Source organism: Phyllopteryx taeniolatus, chromosome 6, assembly GCF_024500385.1.
Source record: "Phyllopteryx taeniolatus isolate TA_2022b chromosome 6, UOR_Ptae_1.2, whole genome shotgun sequence".
Classification (NCBI taxonomy): domain Eukaryota; kingdom Metazoa; phylum Chordata; class Actinopteri; order Syngnathiformes; family Syngnathidae; genus Phyllopteryx; species Phyllopteryx taeniolatus.
Genome location: NC_084507.1, coordinates 15,127,084 through 15,148,512, shown reverse-complemented (window position 1 = coordinate 15,148,512; position 21,429 = coordinate 15,127,084). Strand labels below are relative to the sequence as shown.

General features: G+C 41.3%; 1 protein-coding gene across 10 annotated transcripts in view; it reads left to right on the top strand.

Moving 5' to 3' along the window:
• The window catches only part of arhgef1b (Rho guanine nucleotide exchange factor (GEF) 1b), a 63,570-nt gene that overhangs the window by 31,357 nt on the left and 10,784 nt on the right, over positions 1 to 21,429 (top strand). For 4 of the 10 annotated variants that reach the window (XM_061777907.1, XM_061777902.1, XM_061777899.1 and 1 more), the window contains 13 exons: positions 3,453 to 3,495; positions 3,578 to 3,824; positions 11,201 to 11,230; positions 12,470 to 12,581; positions 12,655 to 12,730; positions 12,804 to 12,833; positions 14,092 to 14,304; positions 15,910 to 16,024; positions 18,354 to 18,365; positions 19,316 to 19,471; positions 19,795 to 19,982; positions 20,876 to 21,022; positions 21,270 to 21,352. In XM_061777907.1, the coding sequence (XP_061633891.1) occupies positions 3,453 to 3,495; positions 3,578 to 3,824; positions 11,201 to 11,230; positions 12,470 to 12,581; positions 12,655 to 12,730; positions 12,804 to 12,833; positions 14,092 to 14,304; positions 15,910 to 16,024; positions 18,354 to 18,365; positions 19,316 to 19,471; positions 19,795 to 19,982; positions 20,876 to 21,022; positions 21,270 to 21,352 (1,452 nt within the window). Of the gene's footprint in view, positions 1 to 3,452; positions 3,496 to 3,577; positions 3,825 to 10,317; positions 11,133 to 11,200; positions 11,231 to 12,469; positions 12,582 to 12,654; positions 12,731 to 12,803; positions 12,834 to 14,091; positions 14,305 to 15,909; positions 16,025 to 18,353; positions 18,366 to 19,315; positions 19,472 to 19,794; positions 19,983 to 20,875; positions 21,023 to 21,269; positions 21,353 to 21,429 lie in introns of those variants that run through there. The other 6 variants (XM_061777903.1, XM_061777906.1, XM_061777905.1 and 3 more) reach the window with 6 other exon arrangements.

The window sequence follows — 21,429 nt, the reverse complement described above, 5'->3', positions numbered from 1 at the left end:
CTTTCCTGGGAGTCATACTGAGGGGTGATTTACAGGGAGGGAGGAAGAAAAAAAAACTGAAATACGTGACGCGCAGAGCGAATAACATGAATGCTGTGTGAGAGAGAGGACAAGTGAGCATTCTGCGTGAATGTCAGGAAGCATAGGTTGTGAACACCAAGCAAAATTGTTTGTAAACCAATTTGTTAGTGAACCAAGATTCTCCTAAGTTTTGCTACCTTAATTAATTCACTGCCAACCGTGTCCTGAGCAGGGAACCCCGAGACCACACGTGTCAAACTCAAGGCCCGGGGGCCACATCCGGCCTGCCACATCAATTTATGTGGCCCACAAAAGCAAATCAAGTGCGTTCAACTTTGTTTCTTGCTAAAATAACAACATTGCAAATCGTTTTCCCTTTTATATAACGTTGATTGCAAAGATTTGTGTTACTAATCCCCATTGCAAAATAAACTGAATTAACAACTTTTTACTGGTTTCAAATATATATATATATATATATATATATATTTTTTTTTTTTTTTTTTTTTTGGTACATGTAATAACATGAGGCAATTGTGCATTTACTGTACCGTATTCTCACAACCCTAAGGCGCACTTAAAAGTCTTAAATTTACCATAACAACGAGGTGGCCCGCAGCAAAACCCTTGCCCTAGGCATTTTCGAGCAATTTCACTGATTTTCCAAGCCCCACATAATATTATGTACTATGACGATGTAAACACCAAAATCACCAAATGAAAAATCAGACTCTCTTCTTTCATCAGAAAAAAAAACGTTTGTCTCTAGCTTATACGGTTCTTTAGTAATCAACAGTCAAATATAGGCTACTTTCAGCCAAATCTGTTTCAGGAATAAAAAAAACGGAGAAAACAGCCTTTTTGTGAAAGCAGACACATCAAGCAGAACAATGACTTTGACACCAATATTTTTTTTCTTTAGTGAAAATCTCAAACATCTGCACATAAAACAACACTGAGAAAGTACTTTTGACTGAAATTTTAAAGTATAACTATGTACAGAATTTACATTAACTATCCATCCATTTTCTGAGCCGCTTCTCCTCACTAGGGTCGCGGACGTGCTGGAGCCTATCCCAGCTGTCATCGGGCAGGAGGCGAGGTACACCCTGAACTGGTTGCCAGCCAATCGCAGGGCACATAGAAACAAACAACCATTCACACTCACAGTCATGCCTACGGGCAATTTAGAGTCTCCAATTAATGCATGTTTTTGGGATGTGGGAGGAAACCGGAGTGCCCGGAGAAAACCCACGCAGGCACGGGGAGAACATGCAAACTCCACACAGGCGGGGACGGGGATTGAACCCCGCACCTCAGAACTGTGAGGCTGACGCTCTAACCAGTCGGCCACCGTGCCGCCTTACATTAACTAACATTACATTAACTAACCAGTCTCCCACCGTGCCGCGTCATTCAACAGTCATATTTATAATACTTCACAAATTCTGCCAGCGTATGTAATCATGTACATATCATCAGTCATACATATTTCTTTAGTTCTCTGTTACATGACCAAAATAAATACCAATAGGTTTTGGAATTTGACTGATATATAGATTACAAGCATACAATGACAAGGCTGGCTACTTACATACAGTATATATCACAATAAATAGACACGAGATGATCTGCCTGACCATTGCTTCAAGAAATGTTCTCCATCTGGACCTTTTAAAAAATTACCCCAGTGCTAGACTTTTCATTTTGGTGTCATAGGGCCAAATCGTGGGTTGTGGATTACACTACAAGGCGTTTGTTGTTCCTGATCTGGGAATCAGCCACACTATCAAATCGGGTCAATCAAGGGGCTACAGTCTTGTAGTCTGATCCAGGCACAAAGTGTACACAGCAGTGTGTGTTGTTTACTTTAAACTAATGCACTCAAATACCTAAATGCTAATCCTTATTATGCTAAAACATATGTACACACAAATATCTCAGTATACTTCTGTGGTCTGTTGAGCGTAGTTTATTTCGACTGAAGCTATTATAAACTGTCAAAAAAATGCATAAAGCAGAGAAAGAAAAATGTGTGCTGGATTTCACATGGCACAAGTACTGTATGTTATCACATTATATATCCCAGGGTTACAAAAAATTGCAAATGTACCGTAATTTTTTTTCCAATATCGTGCTTCCTTAACAAATGCAAAATGAGAACACTCACAAGGAGCTGTTGTAGACCACAACTCACGCCTAGACGCCCACACTAAACTAACTGGCCAACCAGACTCAAGTTCCTGACGTCACTCACTAGGCCTTAAAGGCACACATCCAACACACAGATACTAGAGACAGATACAGTAATTACATTTTATAAAACAAGTGTGTTGCTTTATGTTCTCTTTTATTGTGTTTTATTGTGTTTTTATACAACAGTTACTTCCAACCAAGCAGTTTTATTGGACAAGAGTCATTTCATGGAACTGGGACTTTTAACTTTACATATCCTTCCACCTCACAGGTGTGCTAAACCGTTAATTTGTCTTACATTAACGGTTAGTGGTTATCGAACATTACTGGGGCTTGTTAAAAACTTTGCAAAGATGGACATATCTCCAGAGATAACATTTGATTTAAAGTATGAATGGTTGTCTGATGAGGACAAAGGCAATGTGTGTTCATGTGATTGAAGACATTAATGACATATTAAGTGTACAAACAGAAGGAGACACTCTGCCAGCCTGCTAACACAGTGAATGAGTGCACAGTGGTTATGTCATTTGGCTTCATCTTGCTGTTTTTGGACTACTTTGACTTTTGGCACGAACTGACGACTAGTGTGACGCAAGTTGACGTGAACTGGACGAATGCTCCAATTCTCTCTGTAAAAGTAAAACAGTAAAACAAGGGTCATTTGTTTTTATTTTTTTTGCCAATGTTGATGCTGAAGGTCTGGCTAGTTAGCATGTCACGCTAATGGCTAACTTATATAAAAGCATATTTATTTATTGTACAATGCTGTGCTGTTTTTCGTTATTAAAAAAATCTGATTCAAAAAAAATTCGGGGTGGGCTGTAACACAATGGAATTTAAAATTAATTTCAATCAGGACAGTTGATTTGATATATGAATAAATTGACTTGGTCAGACTTTTTCATGGAACGAATTAAACTTGTATGTCAAGGTACCACTGTATTTGTATACAAGCCATTAAAATGCAGGTTTTCCATAACATGACCCCTTTAAAGTGCAGTATAGTTTGCTTTCAATCTGTGTAAATAAAGTATATTGTCCTAGTTTTGTCTGTTAGATTCGTCAACTTCCTTTTTGGGTCGTGGGAAAACCTGCTTGTTTTTTTGCTGTTTTTAACGCCTTTCTTGATTGGACTTCAACCTTCACCTAGTCACAACTACAAGATCATTAGTAATGTTGAAGAGACCCCTTGTGGTGATGGTGAGGCACTGCCGACTGTGTTGTCATTCCAGATCCTCAGAGTCACAGTACCTCCCGTCATAGCCACTGAACTTGGTAAGCAGCAATCATTTGTGGAACTTGTAGTAGTTTTTTATTTTAAATACACATACGTGCACAATACACTTGCTCCCCTCAGACCGAACGCGCCCGGACATGCTGTCTGAAGACGTCCAAAGACGCTTCGCCTATGAGGTCCAGTTTGAGCAGGCCGCTGAGGTGGCCAAGCAGCTGGAGGACTTCAGGAAAAAGAGGAAGATGGGGATGACGCCCAACGAGGCGGAGCTGATTGACGTGGAGAACCACTACCCCACGGACCGCATCCCCTCGGAGATGAAGGAGAAGTCGGTGGCCGAGAACCTGCTGGACAAGATGTCTGAGACGCAGTGAGTGTGACGGGACCGGTCGCTACAAATTGGACTGCTTTGGCTGACAAAATATAACGTTAACCGAAATACAGACATAGACACGTCTGAATAGTAAACAAAACGGTTCACGGACAATAGGGACCAAACTCGACCACTATAGCGAAAAGCCACAAATACCCACCCCAAAAACAAAGAAAGAAAAGAAAACTGAGAAACCCAAGGCTGAAAATTGAAACACCGGAAGAAATTGTTATGCCAATTATTAGTAAAATTGCATTTATGGTTATGACTGCATTGGTGCCAATCTATGGAAATTCACTTCCAGAACAATTTGTCTCAATGTCCATGTTTTTTAAATAGAGAGCATTACTGTGGGAAAGTTATTGCAAGATATTATGTAATAGGATAAAAATAATTCTGCATGATGTTCGATAGTGCAACATAATCGTTAATAAATTATGGCTCCAATATTTGTTACATGAATGTCTTTGTTCGGGTTTGGCTCTGTTGTAGGTGTTCATCACTTAACCATTAGGTGGCAGCAATGCATGCAATACATGCCCAGTCTGCCGGAAATCATGAAGAAGAAGACACGAAGCCACAATGTGATGTCATGTGGAACAAATACAATGAATACGGTGACCTGTAAATAAAGCAAATAATCTGTAAATAAAGCAGTCCATCCATCCATCAATTTTCTTTACCGCTTATCCTCACTATGGTCACGGGCTGCTGGAGCCTATTCCAGCTAGCCAATAAAAAATAAATAATAAATAAAAATACAAGACTGATGCTTTAGAATGCCACACAGTGCAAACCCAATTGTCTGGAACAGTTAGCTCAGACAGCAACAGGCAACCCACTGTCAAAACTATTTGCATTATCGGTAATCGCTCACGCAACGAAGCTAGCTAGTAGCTCCTAATGCTAATGTAAACCAACCCCTTGAACACTTAAAATCTCGTCCGTGAAAGGCAACCTACTAACTTGTTATCTTCCCACCCCGTTCATGGAACTAACACAAGAACACAACACTACAACCGCGATCGCGCCGCGGTGTTGTTTTGTTGACATTAGAGGAGCGGCACGGAGTCGCAGATCTCTTTAATGTTATGCATGCATCGCACTCGATAACGTGCTTCATCTTTAGGTGATTTTACACGAATAGGCCCGTCTTCGTCGTAACATCTTTTATACACGTTTTGCAGACTGCGCTTGTTTCCAAATGATAGATGTGCCCTTTTTTGTGACTATTTATGGCTCGCTAGTCGCTAGCATCTTCTAGTCCATTTTGGCGGCAATCTCGCAGAGTAGTGAAAAGTATAGAAAATTATATCGATGAACCCCTTTTTCCATATTGAGCATAAATATAATATTGATTGAATCGAGCTTCTGGATATATCGCCCAGCTGTACGTCAACATAGCTCCTTGGCACCAAGATGTCACCAAAGCAATACTTTTACAGTGGACAGCTTCAGCCTGAGTACAAAAAAAGCACCAACCCCTCTCATAGGTGAGAGATAGGTTCTAAAAATAAATTAATACATAAATAAAACTTGTGATAAGGTGACGCCGTGAGTAGTCAATTGCACATATTCGTGGAACACTATAGTATTTCAAACTCATCTTCCAACATACAGATAATTTTATTTCAAAATAATGCAGCGAAACTGCATGTACTCATACACTTCCGGTGATGACTCCCCTAACTTCCACTAACGACCCATGCTAAACTAAGCTCCTCCCCTGACATACTGTACAAAAGAAATTTTAGTCTCCTAGTCGAGATGTAGTACTTAAACATACACACTATTGCCAAAAGTATTTGCTCACCAGCTTTGACTCAGATATGAATTTAAAGGTCCCATAGTTTGGATATTTAGACTTCCATAGAGTGACTCTCTTTGAAAGAATTTATCATGTTTAAAGCATATTCACATGTTGTAGAAATTCGCCCACGCAGATTTGTGGACGAGACAAAGATGCTGTCTGGTTCACACTTTCTCAACCTGTCAAGCTATGCTGACTGTTAAAAAATTGTTAAAATAACAGGAAACGATCTAAGCATTTTTCCGGTGCACCTGCACATCTCGGTAAAGTTCCACTGTGTTGCATGCTGCTTTGCTTGAAATAAATAGCGGACGAGGTCAGCAATTCGTTGTCAGTCTTGGTGAGCACACTCAGCCAGTGAGTTGCTCTGCTGTCCCTCGCGAGCAGAAAAGACAATCTTGGTTGGTGTGAGTTCATTTCGATACAGTCCTCAGGCTTGTCTCAGTTGTTTTGAAGAAACTTCTCTGACACTGTCTAACATGGACTTTGTGTAACAGCGTCAATTTCATAAAAAAAAAAAATCTTGGTTGTCATACGAGTTTCTAGAAAGGCTCCTCTGACAGCTACTTCTGTTTGACCCAGTTTTCTACCAGCTTTGTCCATATTTGGCTCAGACCGCCCCCTTTCCTCTGATTGGGTGCCTCCATGTAGAAGAGCCACTGATGAGAGCACACATTTATGTTGATACTGCTGGCTCGGGAGCGGAGAGGTAGGCGGAGATCTTCGCTAGTGACGTAGATAAGCTCGAAATTCAAATTAGCAGATTTCAGGGCTCTTGACATAAAAAGTGTGGACCTCAGGAATGCGTGGATGATTTTAATTCATAATTCACGTTTACTGAGGGACCATAGAGACATTATTCCATCCCAAATACTAGTAAAAGTTGGTTTAGTAAAATACGGAACCTTTAAGTGACATCCCACTCTTAATCAATAGAATTTAATATGACATCGGTCCGCCCTCTGCAGTCATAACATCTTAAACCCATCTGGGAAAGTGTTCTACAAGGTTTAGTAGTGTGTTTATGGGAATCTATGACTATTTTTCTAGAAGCGCATTTGTGAGGTTGCACACTGATGTTGGACGAGAAGACCTGGCTCTCAGTCTCCGCCCGAATTCATCCAAAAGTGTTCTATAGGGTTGAGGTCAGAAATGTGCAGGCCAGTCAAGTTCATCCACATCAAACTCTCTCTTCTGTGCCTTTATGAACATTGATTTGTGCACTGATGCACAGTCATGTTGGAACAGGAAGGGGCCATCTCCAAACTTTTGCAACAAAGTTGGAAATGTTCAAAATATTAGCCCCTGAGCTCCAGTGAAAGGAACTCTGAATGCTTCAGCATACCAAGATATTTTAGACAGTCGGACAGTTTGGGCATTACCCCTTCGTGTTCCAGCATGTCTGTGCACTTGTGCACATAGCAAAGTACATAAAGACATGGATGAGAGAATTTGGTATGGATGATCTTGACTGGCCTACACAGACCTGCCCTCAACCCGATAGAGCACCTTTGGGTTGATTTCGAGTGGACAGTGAGCTAGGTAGGCCTTCTCGGCCAAGATCAGTGTGTGACCTCACAAATATGCTCCTGGAAGAAGGGGCAAAAATTCCTATAAACTCACAACTAAACCTTGTTGAAAGCCTTCCCACAAGAGTTGAAGCTGTTACAGCTGCAAAGGGTAGACCAATATCATGTTAAACCATATGGATTTCGAATGGGATATCACTTAAAATCCTATGTGAGTCAAGGCAGGTCAGCGAATACTTTTGGCAATATAGTGTACTTCCTTAAATCCAACCTATTGGAATAAGTGTTATCCATCCATTTTCTGTACAGCTTATCCTCACTAGGGCCATGGGCATGCAGGAGCCTCTCCCAGCTATCTTCAGGCGAGAGGCGGGATACACCCTGAATTGGTCGCGAGCCAATCGCAGGGCACATATAAACAAACAACCATTCACACTCACATTCACAACTACGGGCAATTTAGAGTCTTCAATTAACCTACCATGCATGTTTTTGGGATGTGGGAGGAAACCGGAGTACCCGGAGAAAACCCACACATGCACCGGGACAACATGCAACCTCCACACAGGCAGGGCTGGGATTTGAACCCCGGTCCTCAGAACTGTGAGGCAGATGTGCTAACCAGTCGTCCACTGAATAAGTGTTATTTAGAGGCATATTTTTTTTCCCCAAACGTTCATGTTGAATTGTGAATTGTATAACCTTTTACAGTACAAAATTACATTAAAATTGACAAGTAGCATAGCTTTCATTTTTTTAGTCTTTAAAACAAACAGAAGGACAAAGCCAAAAAAGAAAGTCCAGACTTTGGGTAAATCTCTGAAACTTTTGCGCCGTTCTAATCGGTCACATAACAAGCGTTATGACACTCATTCAGTGGTGGATTTAAGACCATTAAACTCAAGCGTTGAAGTGGGGAAAACATGGACTAAGCCACGTGCCAGTGCCACGCTGGCAGGGAAGGCTCTGGAACTGGCATATGGCCAGTGGGAGGGAGCGCTGTTGACAATTACAAAGGAGGCGAAACTGAAAAGAGAGCAATTGCTGTTTTACACGAAAAGAGAAAAGGCATAATCTTACGAGAGTAAAGTAATCTTTTCACAAGGGGAAGTGAGGGAATGATATCAGAGAAGGGGCTTGTTCCTGCCGCAAGGTGGATCTTATATGTTACACTTTTGACAGGAAATAGTGAGAATCATGGTCAACATTTTGGATTCTGATCTTTTTCTCCAAACTATACAACATTCTTCTTGTCAAAGCATGACTTTAATAGAAAAAAATATATAAACAATTTTTTAATTAAAATGTACTACTTTTTTCTTGAAAATTAACTACAATTCCAATGAAGTTGCGACAAATAAAAACAGAATACAATGATTTGCAAATAATGTTCAACCTATATTTAATTGAATACAATACAAATTTAATGTTCAAACTGATAAACTTTATTGTTTTCAGCAAATAATCATTAACTTAGAATTTTATGGCTGCAACGCGTTCCAAAAAATCCGGGACATCTGGCAAAAAAGACTGAGAAAGTTGAGGAATGCTCGTCCAACACCTGTTTGGAACATCCCACAGGTGAACAGGCTAATTGGGAACAGGTGGGTGCCATGACTGGGTATAAAAGGAGCTTCCCTGAATTGCTCACTCATTCACAAGCAAAGATGGCGCGAGGTTCACCTCTTTGTGAACAAGTGCGTGAGAAAATAGTCGAACAGTTTAAGGACAATGTTCCTCAAAGTATAATTGCAAGGAATTTAGGGATTTCATCATCTACGGTCCATAATATCACCAAAAGGTTCAGAGAATCTGGAGAAATCACTGCATGTAAGCGGCAACGCCGAAAACCAACATTGAATCCCTGTGACCTTCGGTCCCTCATGCGGCACTGCATCAAAAACCGACATCAATGTGTAAAGGATATCACCACATGGGCTCAGGAACACTTCAGAAAACCAATGTCAGTAAATACAGTTCAGTGCTAAATCCGTAAGTGCAACTTGAAACTCTACTATGCAAAGCAAAAGCCATTTATCAACAACACCCAGAAACGCAGCCGGCTTCTCTGGGCCCGAGCTCATCTAAGACCCTGCTTATGTCAGCAAGACAATGCCAAACCACATTCTGCACGTGTTACAACAGCGTGGCTTCGTAGTAAAAGAGTGCGGGTACAAGACTGGCCTGGCTGCATTCCAGCCCTGTCTCCCATTGAAAATGTGTGGCGCATTATGAAACGTAAAATACGACAATGGAGACCCCAGACTGTTGAACAGCTGAAGCTATACATCAAGCAAGAATGGGAAAGAATTCCACCTACAAAGCTTCAAAAATTAGTGTCCTCAGTTCCCAAACGTTTATTGAATGTTGTTAAAAGAAAAGGTGATTTAACACAGTGGTAAACATGACCCTGTCCCGGCTTTTCTGTCCCAACGTGTTGCAGCCATAAAATTCTAAGTTAATGATTATTTGCTAAAAACAATCAAGTTGATCAGTTTGAACATTAACTAGCTTGTCTTTGTAGTGTATTCAATTAAATATAGGTTGAACCTGATTTGCAAATCATTGTATTCTGTTTTTGTTTAACACAACGTCCCAACTTCATTGGAAATTGGGGTTGTACTTAAATCTCTAATATATGCATTTTAAATCCAATGTACAACTTTACTCCCATAATTTTGTGACTTGAATATTGAAAATAGCGTTTTAGCTCGAAAATGTCAAATTTTATTTTCACAATATTTCGACAATCTTGAAAATATGCATTTTTTTCTTTTAAATATGACTTTTTGCTTAAATATAACATTGTATTCTCATAAAATTACAATTATAATCTAAAATAATTATGCTTCTTTCCTTAAAATATGCAATTACATTCTCATAACATTACAACTTTTTATCTTCACCCAAAAATTACAACGTTTTATCTTGAACGTGTGTCTTTTCTTGACAAATATATAACATTATTCTTGTAGAATTATGGCCTTAATCTGGAAATATACAATATTTTTACCAAAAAAATATACTTTTATTCTCGTAAAATTAGTACTTCTATCCAAGAAAAAAATACACCTTTTTGTCTTGAAAATTCACAGCTTATTTCCCTGAAAATTGAGTACTTGAAAATAGTGTAGTAGTAGTTTGTTTGTTTCTTTATTTATTTATTTATTTATTTCCCATGTAGCGCTAATGCTCCTTTCTGAACAATTAAAGGAGGAAAGTGGAGTGTGAAAGTGTCCTTGAACCCCCTCATTGCCAAGGAGATGGGCTGCCTGACAGACAAAACAAAGAAGAGTGTGCACTAGTAGCTTTGCCCCGAGTGAACATCCTGCCAATTCAGTCGTTGTACTCTTTATCCTGCGCAAGACAATCAAATCATTGTATCATCTGACAATCATCTCTCTTTCCACCGCACACTTGCACCCACTCAACCCTCTCCTCCCTCTTCACCTCATGAGAACAACCGTTTGATTGGCTCATGCAGGGAAATCCCGAGGAAAGCCCTCCCACCCTTTGTGTTGACAACAAGACACAAGTGTCACGTTTCCTATGTCTTGCCTGCGTGTTGCATCAGACTGACAAAAAAGCTTAAATAGCGTTTCCGCTCACTCCAGTGCATTCCCGTTCTCAGATTCCTGCTTTTGAGACTTACTTATTGGACTTTTTTACTGCAAATGTAGCTACTTTTTGACATTTGTAGTCACAATCTTTGATTCATACATCAGTTTACAGTGCAGCTTTGTATGCATCTGTCAATTTTTGGGTGGGGGGTTTCATTTTTTTCCCATTTTTTACAATTAGAATATGTTCAATAGCTTCATCTGTGGACAAATTAACACAACAGTCAGCTTTGAGTTGGATCACGCCAAGCGCAGATGCTTTACGTTCCACCGGCCCAAAACACAAATATTGTTGTTATTAACCAGTCGCATGCGAGAAAGGAAACATGCTACCTAAAAAGAAAAGGTCAGTGTGCTTTTGATTCTTTTGTGTCTTTATTACCTCCATTATTAACAGTTTGGTTCTCTTTTCAGACCGACCATAGTTTCAGATGAAGAGAAATGGTGAGTTGAATGTGTTTTTCATGCAGTTTATTTTTTGTGTCTTTGGGGGCTGATTTGCATGTTTTTCTTAAGTTTGAGTGTGTTTAACCCACAGCTAAAGTACACCCAAAAGTCCTTGCTTACTATTTAATCTCCTCATGCATGTCCTAAAAATGTATTTTGAAAGAGCGTGAGCTGCCTTTTAAGTATAAAAGAAACTGTGTGCATGCATACATTCTATGCAAGACATGTTATTTTGTGTGCAAACATTCCCAATTTCTCTTCCAACTTCATCATTTTGTCTCCTTACTTTTTTCTCCCTTTTATTGCACATCATCACATCTGTTGTACCACCCAATGATTCAATGACACAATGAGTAGATGTGCACTGTACGCTTAAAGGAGACATGTTCTGCTTTTTTTTTCGCCATTTAAAACAGTTCTCAATAACTTCTTTGTGAGTGTGACATTAGTTAAAATACCCCACGGATCAATAATCAGTTTAAAAAAATAAATAAATAAAAAAGGGGGGGGTGAAAAGTGTGCTACTTAAACCCTTTTAAATTTTGAATTTGAATGTTTTTAATAAAGGAAATTCTTTTTAAATTTTTAATTTGAATGTTTTTAATAAATAAAATGCTAACACGTTTTTTTATTTGAGAATAATGGAAAATATTTAATTTAGTGAAACTGAATTTTATACAGTGTTTATTCAAATTAAAAATAAAAATATATTTCAACCATGATCAGTCGCTTTATCGATCCATCCATAATCCACCATCCAACCACCCAATCCACTCAGCCCTCATCCACCCATAGACCTCCCCAGCCATCCCTCCACTTTTCCAAACACCTAACCCGTCCATCCATCCAACCACCCGTCAGCCCATCCATCCACCCACCTGTCAGCCCATCCATCCATCCGAACGTCATCTCATCTACCCACCCAATCCATCCACCCATCTGTCTTCCATCCACCATCAATCACCATTCGTCAACCCATTCATCCACCCGTTTGTCATCTCCACCACCCACCAATCCATTAATCTAACCACCCAACAATCCATCTTCCACTCATCCACCAACATCCAACCACCCACTTGTCCATCTACCTATCAAGCAGTTCACCCATCTGTCAATCTATCCACCCATGTATATTCCATCTGCCCGCCCGCCCGTCCGTCTGTCCGTCCGTCCGTCCATCCGTCCAGCCATCCATCCAAATGGGGTATTAACTGCTTTAAATGTTGTGTTTTGTAGCCAGTCCATCTTTTCAGCGGTGGCCTACTTCATGAAGCACCTCGGGGTGAAGACCCGGGCGGCTGACAACAAGAAGTCCCGAGGGGGCTTCTTCCGTAGACAGCTGGTCAAGGTAAAGGCAGGCACCTTTTTCTCCCTGCACCACTCGACTCCAGTTTCCTTCTAACTGTGTCGTCTTTGCTCAGAACAAGAAGGACGAGTCCACAAAGACCAAGCCCAGGGGTGGCTTCCCTGGGATACCTAGCTGGATCGCGGGTAACCGTACGTATTAGCAAATTGGCTGATGGCCTGTTACTGAACCGTTGCGGTAATGACCGTTTCTCTCCTATTACAGCTGAGGTCAAACCTAAAATGGAAGCCGAAGGTACAAGTCGCCCCGAGTGCTCGCTCCCACTACTCCCATTATCTGTACAGTGAACCCACGTTTATCACACTGATACCTTTCCGACCCACCCGTGACACTTTTTTAAAATAGTTTTACCCCCATACACTTTAAACACATTTAAACTTTTTAAATTACAGTTTAACGTATAACACATAAGTAGTCATTAGCTCCTGTTCTCACTCCATCGCTCCCACAGTTCTCCAGATAAGAGCAAAGTGTGCCAGCTTCAAGCTGTTTATTTGTCACTCCCAGAAGTTCATCCACTGTAAAATTGACACATAAGACAACAGAGAATTAACCATTGTATATTTAAACACTAAAATGTTCCACCAAACCATATAATTATTGATATAGTCCGCTAGCATAATGCTACCACTGGCTAATGTAAATTGGCATAGATGTTACAGTAATTATAAATCTTCAAACAATTGCTTTAGCACACACGAGCAGCAACACATACAAAGCATACAACAAATGAAAATTACACATTGTACATTTAAACAAACCATATAATTTCATCTTCACAATTTGTGCTTTCTTAATGCTAACATATAATGCCAAACATTATAGACAGCCTAAATGAAATTAGCTTCAATGTTACTGTACTTATAAACCTTCAAACAACTCCTACTTTAACACACAAAAGCACACACAAACAGAAAATACAACAATATTGACAGCCAGGCATATATTCTCTCTGCTCTTTAGAAACAACAACTACTAAAATGGCAAAACATGGTACTGTATTACACAGAAGGGGCGTCTTCTTTTTCTTCCTTTTAATTCTGCTGCGTCTCGTCCAGTGGAACTAAGTGCTGCCCAGCATGTTATGGTACCTGGTACTACATTGAAGGTGTGCCACTCTAAATTCGGACTTGCTTTTATACTGTAAAAACCCATTTGTAAAAAAACATTGGTTAAAAATCTGCGGGATAGCAAGGGCATGAACGATGAACCGCCATTTTGCGAGGGTTCACTGTAGACAGTAGTTAGACCCTACTAATCAACCCACGAGCATGTGTGCATGTCCCCAATCACACTAGGAGGGATTTTTTGTTGATTTGATTGAGTGGTTGGTTGGTTGGTTGGTTGTAGGTTGAGTTGCGCACCCCCAAACCAAGCTAACCCCCCGTCCCGTGTCCACTTTGTCACTAAACGAGGTTGCATGTTGGTGGAGTTTTTTTACCTGCCGTCCCACTCAAATATCAAAACTTAGCCCTCTTCTGCTGCTATCTAGTGGACAAGGAGAAAGGGAGTCAGGAGCGTAAAGGTCCAACGCCTATCCGTGGTTCCTTCACCGACCCGGCGGCGCCCACACTTCCCTGCAGGAAGTCAGGGTCTGGATCCGGAGGCGGCGGCGGCTCCATCACCTTGCCTACAGTGGAGATCACGGAGGGCTCGGGCAACAACGCCAGCATGAGCAGCAGCCCCGAGGCTCTGCAGTCTGATGGTAACTCCGGCTGGCTAGTGTTCATTTATCTTGGGTGAAGCAGCATGTGGCTCAGTATTCGCGGTTCTTCTTTTTTACCCTGTTTCAAGTAACTGCAGACAATTTTATGATTGTGTTTAGGACGCGGCTCCGTGTTAAGTGTCAGGGTCAGAAGGTCTTACGTACTACATTTCTCCTCTCCCTTGCTAGGAAAGAACTCGAAAGACAGTGTTTCCCAGTGTTTATCAGAGTAATATAGGTAGTATTGCAAGAATGTTTGGTGTCAGAAGTTGGATTCAGTTTTATGGTTAATGCTAGGATTCCACATCCATCACAAACTGTGGCAATATTTTATCTGTTACTGTCAAACTCTGAGAAACATCCATTTTCTATATCTCTTATTCTCATAAGGGTTGCTGGGAGGCATCTCTGGTTACACATTCCCCAATTCTAACAAACAGATCTGGTTGTTCATTTCTTGGATCCTACTTTTGACGCCAAATGTTGTGGCAGTATTCCTTTATTATTGTTGTTACATTGGGAAACATCAATTTCCTATACTCCTACAAAACACATCTGGATGGTCAATCCTTGGATCCCCGTTCTGAGACCAAATCTTGTGGCAATATTCCTAGGTTGTTGTCCTGAAAACTGGGAAACAATTTCTATACTGCACACCATCATTAGGGTCATGGGTAAGCATCTCCAGGTGTGCAGACCCCAGCTCCCACAGAGACATCTGATTGGTCAATGTTTGGATTGCACTTCTGACAACAAATGTTGCGGCAACATTCCTATATTACTGGAGAAAACACTGGGAGACATCTGTCGATAAATTTTCGAGAGCGTGTCCTCTTTAGGGTCACAGTTAAGCGTCCCAGGGTGCGCAGCCCCCAACATCCACAAAGACCTCTGGATGGTCAATGCTTGAATCCCGCTTCTGACACGAAATGTTGAAGCGGTTATTTTCTAAATTACTGTAGAAAATACTGGGAGACATCCATCCATTCATCAATTTTCTATACCAACTGTTCTCATTAGGGTCTAGGGTAAGAGTCCCCGGGTGCCCACGACAACATCTGGGTAGTCAATACTTGGATCCCACTTGTGATTCCAAATATGTTTCAACATTTTCCATAGTCATATGGAAAACACTGGGAAATGTTTTTTTGTTTTTTTTTGTAGCGCCTTGTCCTCATTAGGGTTGAAGCTGGAGTAACTGGAGAACACCCACGTAAGCGCAAGAACAACATGCAAACTCGACACAAGGACCTGAGCAGTGAATCGAAAACAACCTCTTGAGTGTGAGGCAGACGTACTAACCACTAAGTCACGACATTCTGCTTAACTGAGAGACAGTCACTCTTAGACTAAACGAGCTGCCTCCTGATCACAAACATATAATTGTTCATCCCCACATGTTGCTGCTTTTCTCCATGATTGTCTTTTTTATTTTCCTTTACTGTCATGACATACCTGTAATATTATTTAATAATATTCCAAAAATATGTTTAATATCTTCAACGAAAGATTTAATTTTTTTTTATATGGCAGTATTTTGAGCAATTACTGCTAAAAAATAAATGAATAAATAAAGGTGTGACATGGTCATTTTAAATATTCCAGGCTTCTCCAGCAATCGTCTGGAGCCACTAATCTTTCCCGAATTGACTGACGGATCCCCGTGGGAGCCCTTCTTGATCAGCGACACCCCCGTGGAGGAAAGCCTGGAGAAAGACAGGTGAGGATGGAACATGAATCCAAATGGCATCTATTGCCAGCCAAAGTGAAACAATGCGTGTTGGTCCTCGGGCTGAGGATGTCTGTCCCTGCTGTGTGCTAGCTTTTTGCCATGCTGCCCCCCTTTCCCTGTCGAAAAACCAAAGCGCACCACATTGTCCCTTCCAGCCTTTCCTATTTTTTCTCTTTTGTCAACTCATCTAGTCCTGTCCTAATGTTTGAAACTGCATTTTTGTTGCCTTCTTAGCATCACTTGCGTCCATCCATCCATCCATTTTCTGAGCCGCTTCTCCTCACTAGGGTCGCGGGCGTGCTGGAGCCTATCCCAGCTGTCATCGGGCAGGAGGCGGGGTACACCCTGAACTGGTTGCCAGCCAATCGCAGGGCACATAGAAACAAACAACCATTCGCACTCACAGTCATGCCTACGGGCAATTTAGAGTCTCCAATTAATGCATGTTTTTGGGATGTGGGAGGAAACCGGAGTGCCCGGAGAAAACCCACGCAGGCATGGGGAGAACATGCAAACTCCACACAGGCGGGGCCGGGGATTGAACCCGGGTCCTCAGAACTGTGAGGCCGACGCTCTAACCAGTCGTCCACCGTGCTGCCGCATCACTTGCGTATCCCGTTTAATGCAGAAGTGCAGGTTTGTCTGGAATTGTTGCAGTTTTAGCAACCAGATTCTTGGTTTTGGATTCAAATGAAGAGATACTAGCTTAGCCTAGCCGCAGCTCTTTGTGTTTTCTTACTGTTTCCCTCACAAGTACAGTGAAACCTATGACATTGTACATTATGTAATTGGTCCACATTTCTGGAATAAAATGTCTTAAAAAAATTTAAAAATCAGAAATTCTAAGGTTATTCTTCAGCAAATCCCAAGAGACTTCAGTTAAGTGATCGTCATAACCCAAAGCAGTGATTCCCAAACTGCTTATAACCCCATTAAGCCCATAAACTAAAGCAGTTACCCAATCATTATTGAGCCAAGGTATGTATTGTACATTAGAAAATCTCATGACACACCACCAAACAATGTCACAGTCACAGAAAGTGGATTCGCGGGTTAATTATGGACCTTCTGCCATCTAGTTGAAGAGCATTGAATTGTTATGCCTGTATTTTTTTTTTCAAATTATAAATGAAGTCACAAAGTGCAATGCGATGAAACTTTGCTGTAATTCTGAGGCGGAGAGGTAGCTTAGCAATGAAAATGGAAGTACAGTAATCCTCCGCATATTTGCTGTTCACTATTCACAAATTCAGCCTTGTCTCAGCTAGTCGTAAACTCACCTATTCGCCCTTTTCGTGCTCCTTTCTGAAACCCCCTAAGATGCTACCAGCGTGCTAAATAGGAAAGTAGTACAGCTGTTGTTGTCAAGGATGTGTGCCAGGGAGGAGCTAAGTTTAGCCTGGGTTGTTAGCGGAAGTTACGGAGTACGCAGTCCCTGCATGTGTATGTGCACGTACTGGCACTACTTTTTTTTTCAAAATAAAATCATCCATCCATTTTCTGAGCCGCTTCTCCTCACTAGGGTCGCGGGCGTGCTGGAGCCTATCCCAGCTATCATCGGGCAGGAGGCGGGGTACACCCTGAACTGCTTGCCAGCCAATCGCAGGGCACAACCATTCTCACTCACATTCACATCTATGGGCAATTTAGAGTTGTCAATTAACCTACCATGCATGTTTTTGGGATTGGGAGGAAACCGGAGTGCCCGGAGAAAACCCACGCAGACACGGGGAGAACATGCAAACTCCACACAGGCGGGGCCGGGATTGAACCCCGGACCTCAGAACTGTGAGGCAGATGCTCTAACCAGTCGGACACCGTGCCGCCAAAATCAAATCATCTGTAAGCCATTTATTTTTAAAGGTAGTATTGTAAGATAAATTTGAAATGATAATGGGATGAGTGTATTTCATTTGCAGTATATTTACAGTTAAAAGTAAATGTATGCAGTTACAAAACCGTTTTTGCATTAGGGGAAGGTCCCTATTTATTGGAAAAACTGGAAATCAATGGAAATCATTTACCTTAGTTATTTAACTGTACATTATTTCTATTAGAACCTAGCAAAGAATAAAATCTAGTTTTGTGTTGAGTTTCTTGTCGTTCGTCTGCTTTTTTGTTTGCCTGTTAAAGATATCTGCATGTACGGTAGATGCAGCGCCGCCAGCATTCTTGTCGCGTTCGTCTCCATTCTGTGTGCAGTTCAGTGTGGTGTCAGCAGTCCGTGTTTGCGCTGAGAAGTCGAGTAGAGTCAGGTCTTGTCGCGAAAGTGTGCATAGCTGAGGATTTAATGTTGTGGTGTGTCGTGTTTTCACAGACGCAAGACAAGGTGGGAACCTTGACTGAGTCACGGACAATGCTTCAGGCACACGACACACACACACACACACACACACACGCACGCACACTGAGTAACACAAGCGCAAGTTAAGTATTGTTTCCCTGGAAATGACTGTTGGGTCCAACTGGAGTATTGCTCGTGGATGTTTTTTTTTTTACTTGCATTTTGCACGCTATGTGCAACTAAATTGTCACACTTTGGGATTTGGATATTGACTTTTGCATATCGTCGCTGTCCATTGAAAAGTACGGATCTCCAAATTTAGATTTATTTATTTTTTAATCCGGGGGGAAAAAATTCTTGAGAAATTTTGATTTTCTCCAAAGGTTTTTTTAATCCCCCAATTTTCAGAAAAAAGAAAATATTTCCAAAACAAAATGGAAATGTTTCGGAATTTCTTGATCAAAAGACAAAACGGTTAAATAGATTTTTGTTTGTTTGTTTGTTTGTTTTTAAGACAAGAAATTCTGAATTTTGGGGGGAAGGAAAGAAAAACATCCAAAACCTTTTATCCAAAAACTTTGGATAAAAAGCAAAAAAAAAAAAACAAATCTGAAAATACTTTTTAATAATTCTATTTTAAAATGATAATAAAAACCTTTTGGTGGGAAAAATCAAAGATGATTTTTTTATTTATTTTTACATGTTCCAGAAACTATGATGGGGATAAAAAGCTGAAAATGTGTGACTGTCTAACATAATGCATAATATTTTTTTTTTTCTCTGTGATTTCTCATTCCTTCTGTCCATGTTGTGGTTCGATCCACTTTATCTTCATCCTTCTTTGTTTTTGAACAAAATTGTCTTCACCCTACTGACTTTGTCCCACAATTCTCTCTGAATTATTTGACTTTATTTTCTCTCTCCTGTCCACAATTTTCTTCCTTTTTCCCCATTTCATGTCCCCTCGCGTCCACTACCTGCCCTTAAACCCGCAGTAAGAAGGTCGCGCGTAGCGAGAGTGCTCGCGTGGACCGACACCCATCACGGCGTCGCAGCTCCTCCCGGGCCAAACAGTACCGCTCTCGTAGCGACGTGGACCTGCAGTTGCCTTCCACCATGACGACCGTAGCATCATCGCTCAGCCCCCATTTGTAAGATTGCACAGCAGGGACGGACATAAGGCCCGAATGGAATAAGTATTATTCATTCGCTCCACAGATAATACAAAGCTATGGAAAAATAAAAGTAATTGAACTCATGTTTATGAATCTATATTATAAGCAGTTATAGGGTAAATGTTCCTGAAAATGTTATAAAAGCTTTATTATTGAATTTGGCTGAGTTTGAAGTAAAATTTTAACATTGGTAACACCTAGTGCAAAGAAGATAAAAGACAAATCTTAAAAGCGTCAAAAGTGTCAAAGCGAAATCCTTTGTTGACTTGTGACGCTCCCACTTTGTCGTCGTCGACCAGCAATGAAGGACCCATTCCAGTGGCTGAAGGCTCCGGCTTGTCGCCTGTCAGCCCCTCTCCTCCCGAGGAGATGGAGCCCCGCCTGCTGGAGTTCGAGCAGGACCCGCCTAACTGGAGGGAGCTGGCCTCCCCGGAAGCTCTGTCGGTCCTCAGCAAGAAGGAGACCAAGAGGCAGGAGGTCATCAACGGTGAGAAGTTATGTTCACATTAGGTCGACCAATACAGTGAACCCCCGCTATATCGCGGTTCATTGTTCGTGCGCGACGTGATTAAGTTTGAAAATTCACTTCTTCGCCCATTCGCTCGGTTTGAGAAATTTTAACTTCAAGCCACAAATTGCATCGCGACAACCAATCAGTGTTGAGAATGGTGAGCAAAGGGCCAGCCGGGTGCATGGGCCGTATCACTGGCTACAGTGCCCGCTCGCAGCTCACCGTCGCGGCCGTGAGTCTAGCAGGGCAGTAGGGCTTGAAGCGGAGTAGAACTAGGAAGAAAAAAAAAATCAAAGGAACTAGCCAAGGGGCACGTCATGCTTGCCGTCGCCATTCACAGCAACCGCGCCGACGACCTACTGAAGAGGACCGAGGTGAGATGAGCATATCAATGCGGCGCAAATGAAATGAATGTGCCTTCAGTATATTTAAATAACTCTCGCGAGCAAACTCGTGCAAGTTTCGCATCGCGTCCGGTCTCAATATAGCGTTACTTAATGTCAGATTTGTTTACCCAAGTATCGGCAGCCTACACAAGTACCTGATACCTCGAAATAAGACCAATTTTGGCCCAATATCTTGTATCGGTGCACGCTCATCCCTGTTTAAAGTGGGTTTAAGTATGTTTTAGTAAGTTTAGATGTGTTTTAAACATGCGGGTAGGGTGGGGTGGAACTATTCTTAAAAAATAAATAAATAAAAATCTATCACAAATTTTCACCTCTCATGGGTTGTTCTCGAACATACTGTAGGCCACACAGTAAACAGGGGTACACTGTACTTAGAACAATGGGGAAATCCAAGGAACTTGGTGTCAAAAGCCCCCTAATCTGACAATAATTCACGTTTATTCCTCGATTTCTTCTCAGAGTTGTTCGCCACAGAGCACGCCCATGTGCGGATGCTGAGTGTCCTTCAGATGGTCTTCTCCAAGCCTCTGGAGCGAGAGGAGCTCCTCACCGCCACCGAGCTGGCCACCATCTTCCCCAACCTGGACGAGATCATAGAAATGCACTGTGAGCCTTTTCTTTGCGAAGATGTGTTTTTGTAATTTTTGGTTGAGAGGAAGCGCTCCTCACAAGTCAAACACCCCAAAAAGCGATATGCTCCAAAAGTATTGTAATTATTACCCAATTATCTAATGAACTGTGTGTGTGTGTGGTGTATGGAAACAGTGATTTGTATTATATATCAAATGTTATTAATAAAATAATATGAAGATGATAATGATAGCGACAATTTAATACAAATGAATTTGTCCAGATCACTTCTACGAGAACCTGAAAAAACTTCGTCTGGAGGACAAGTTTATCGTCAAATCCATCAGCACCACCGTCCTCAACAGAGTGAGATGTTGCTTTTTATTTTGTTGACTTTTACAGTTACTGTCCATTAAAAAGTATTCATCGTTTTCATGTTTGTT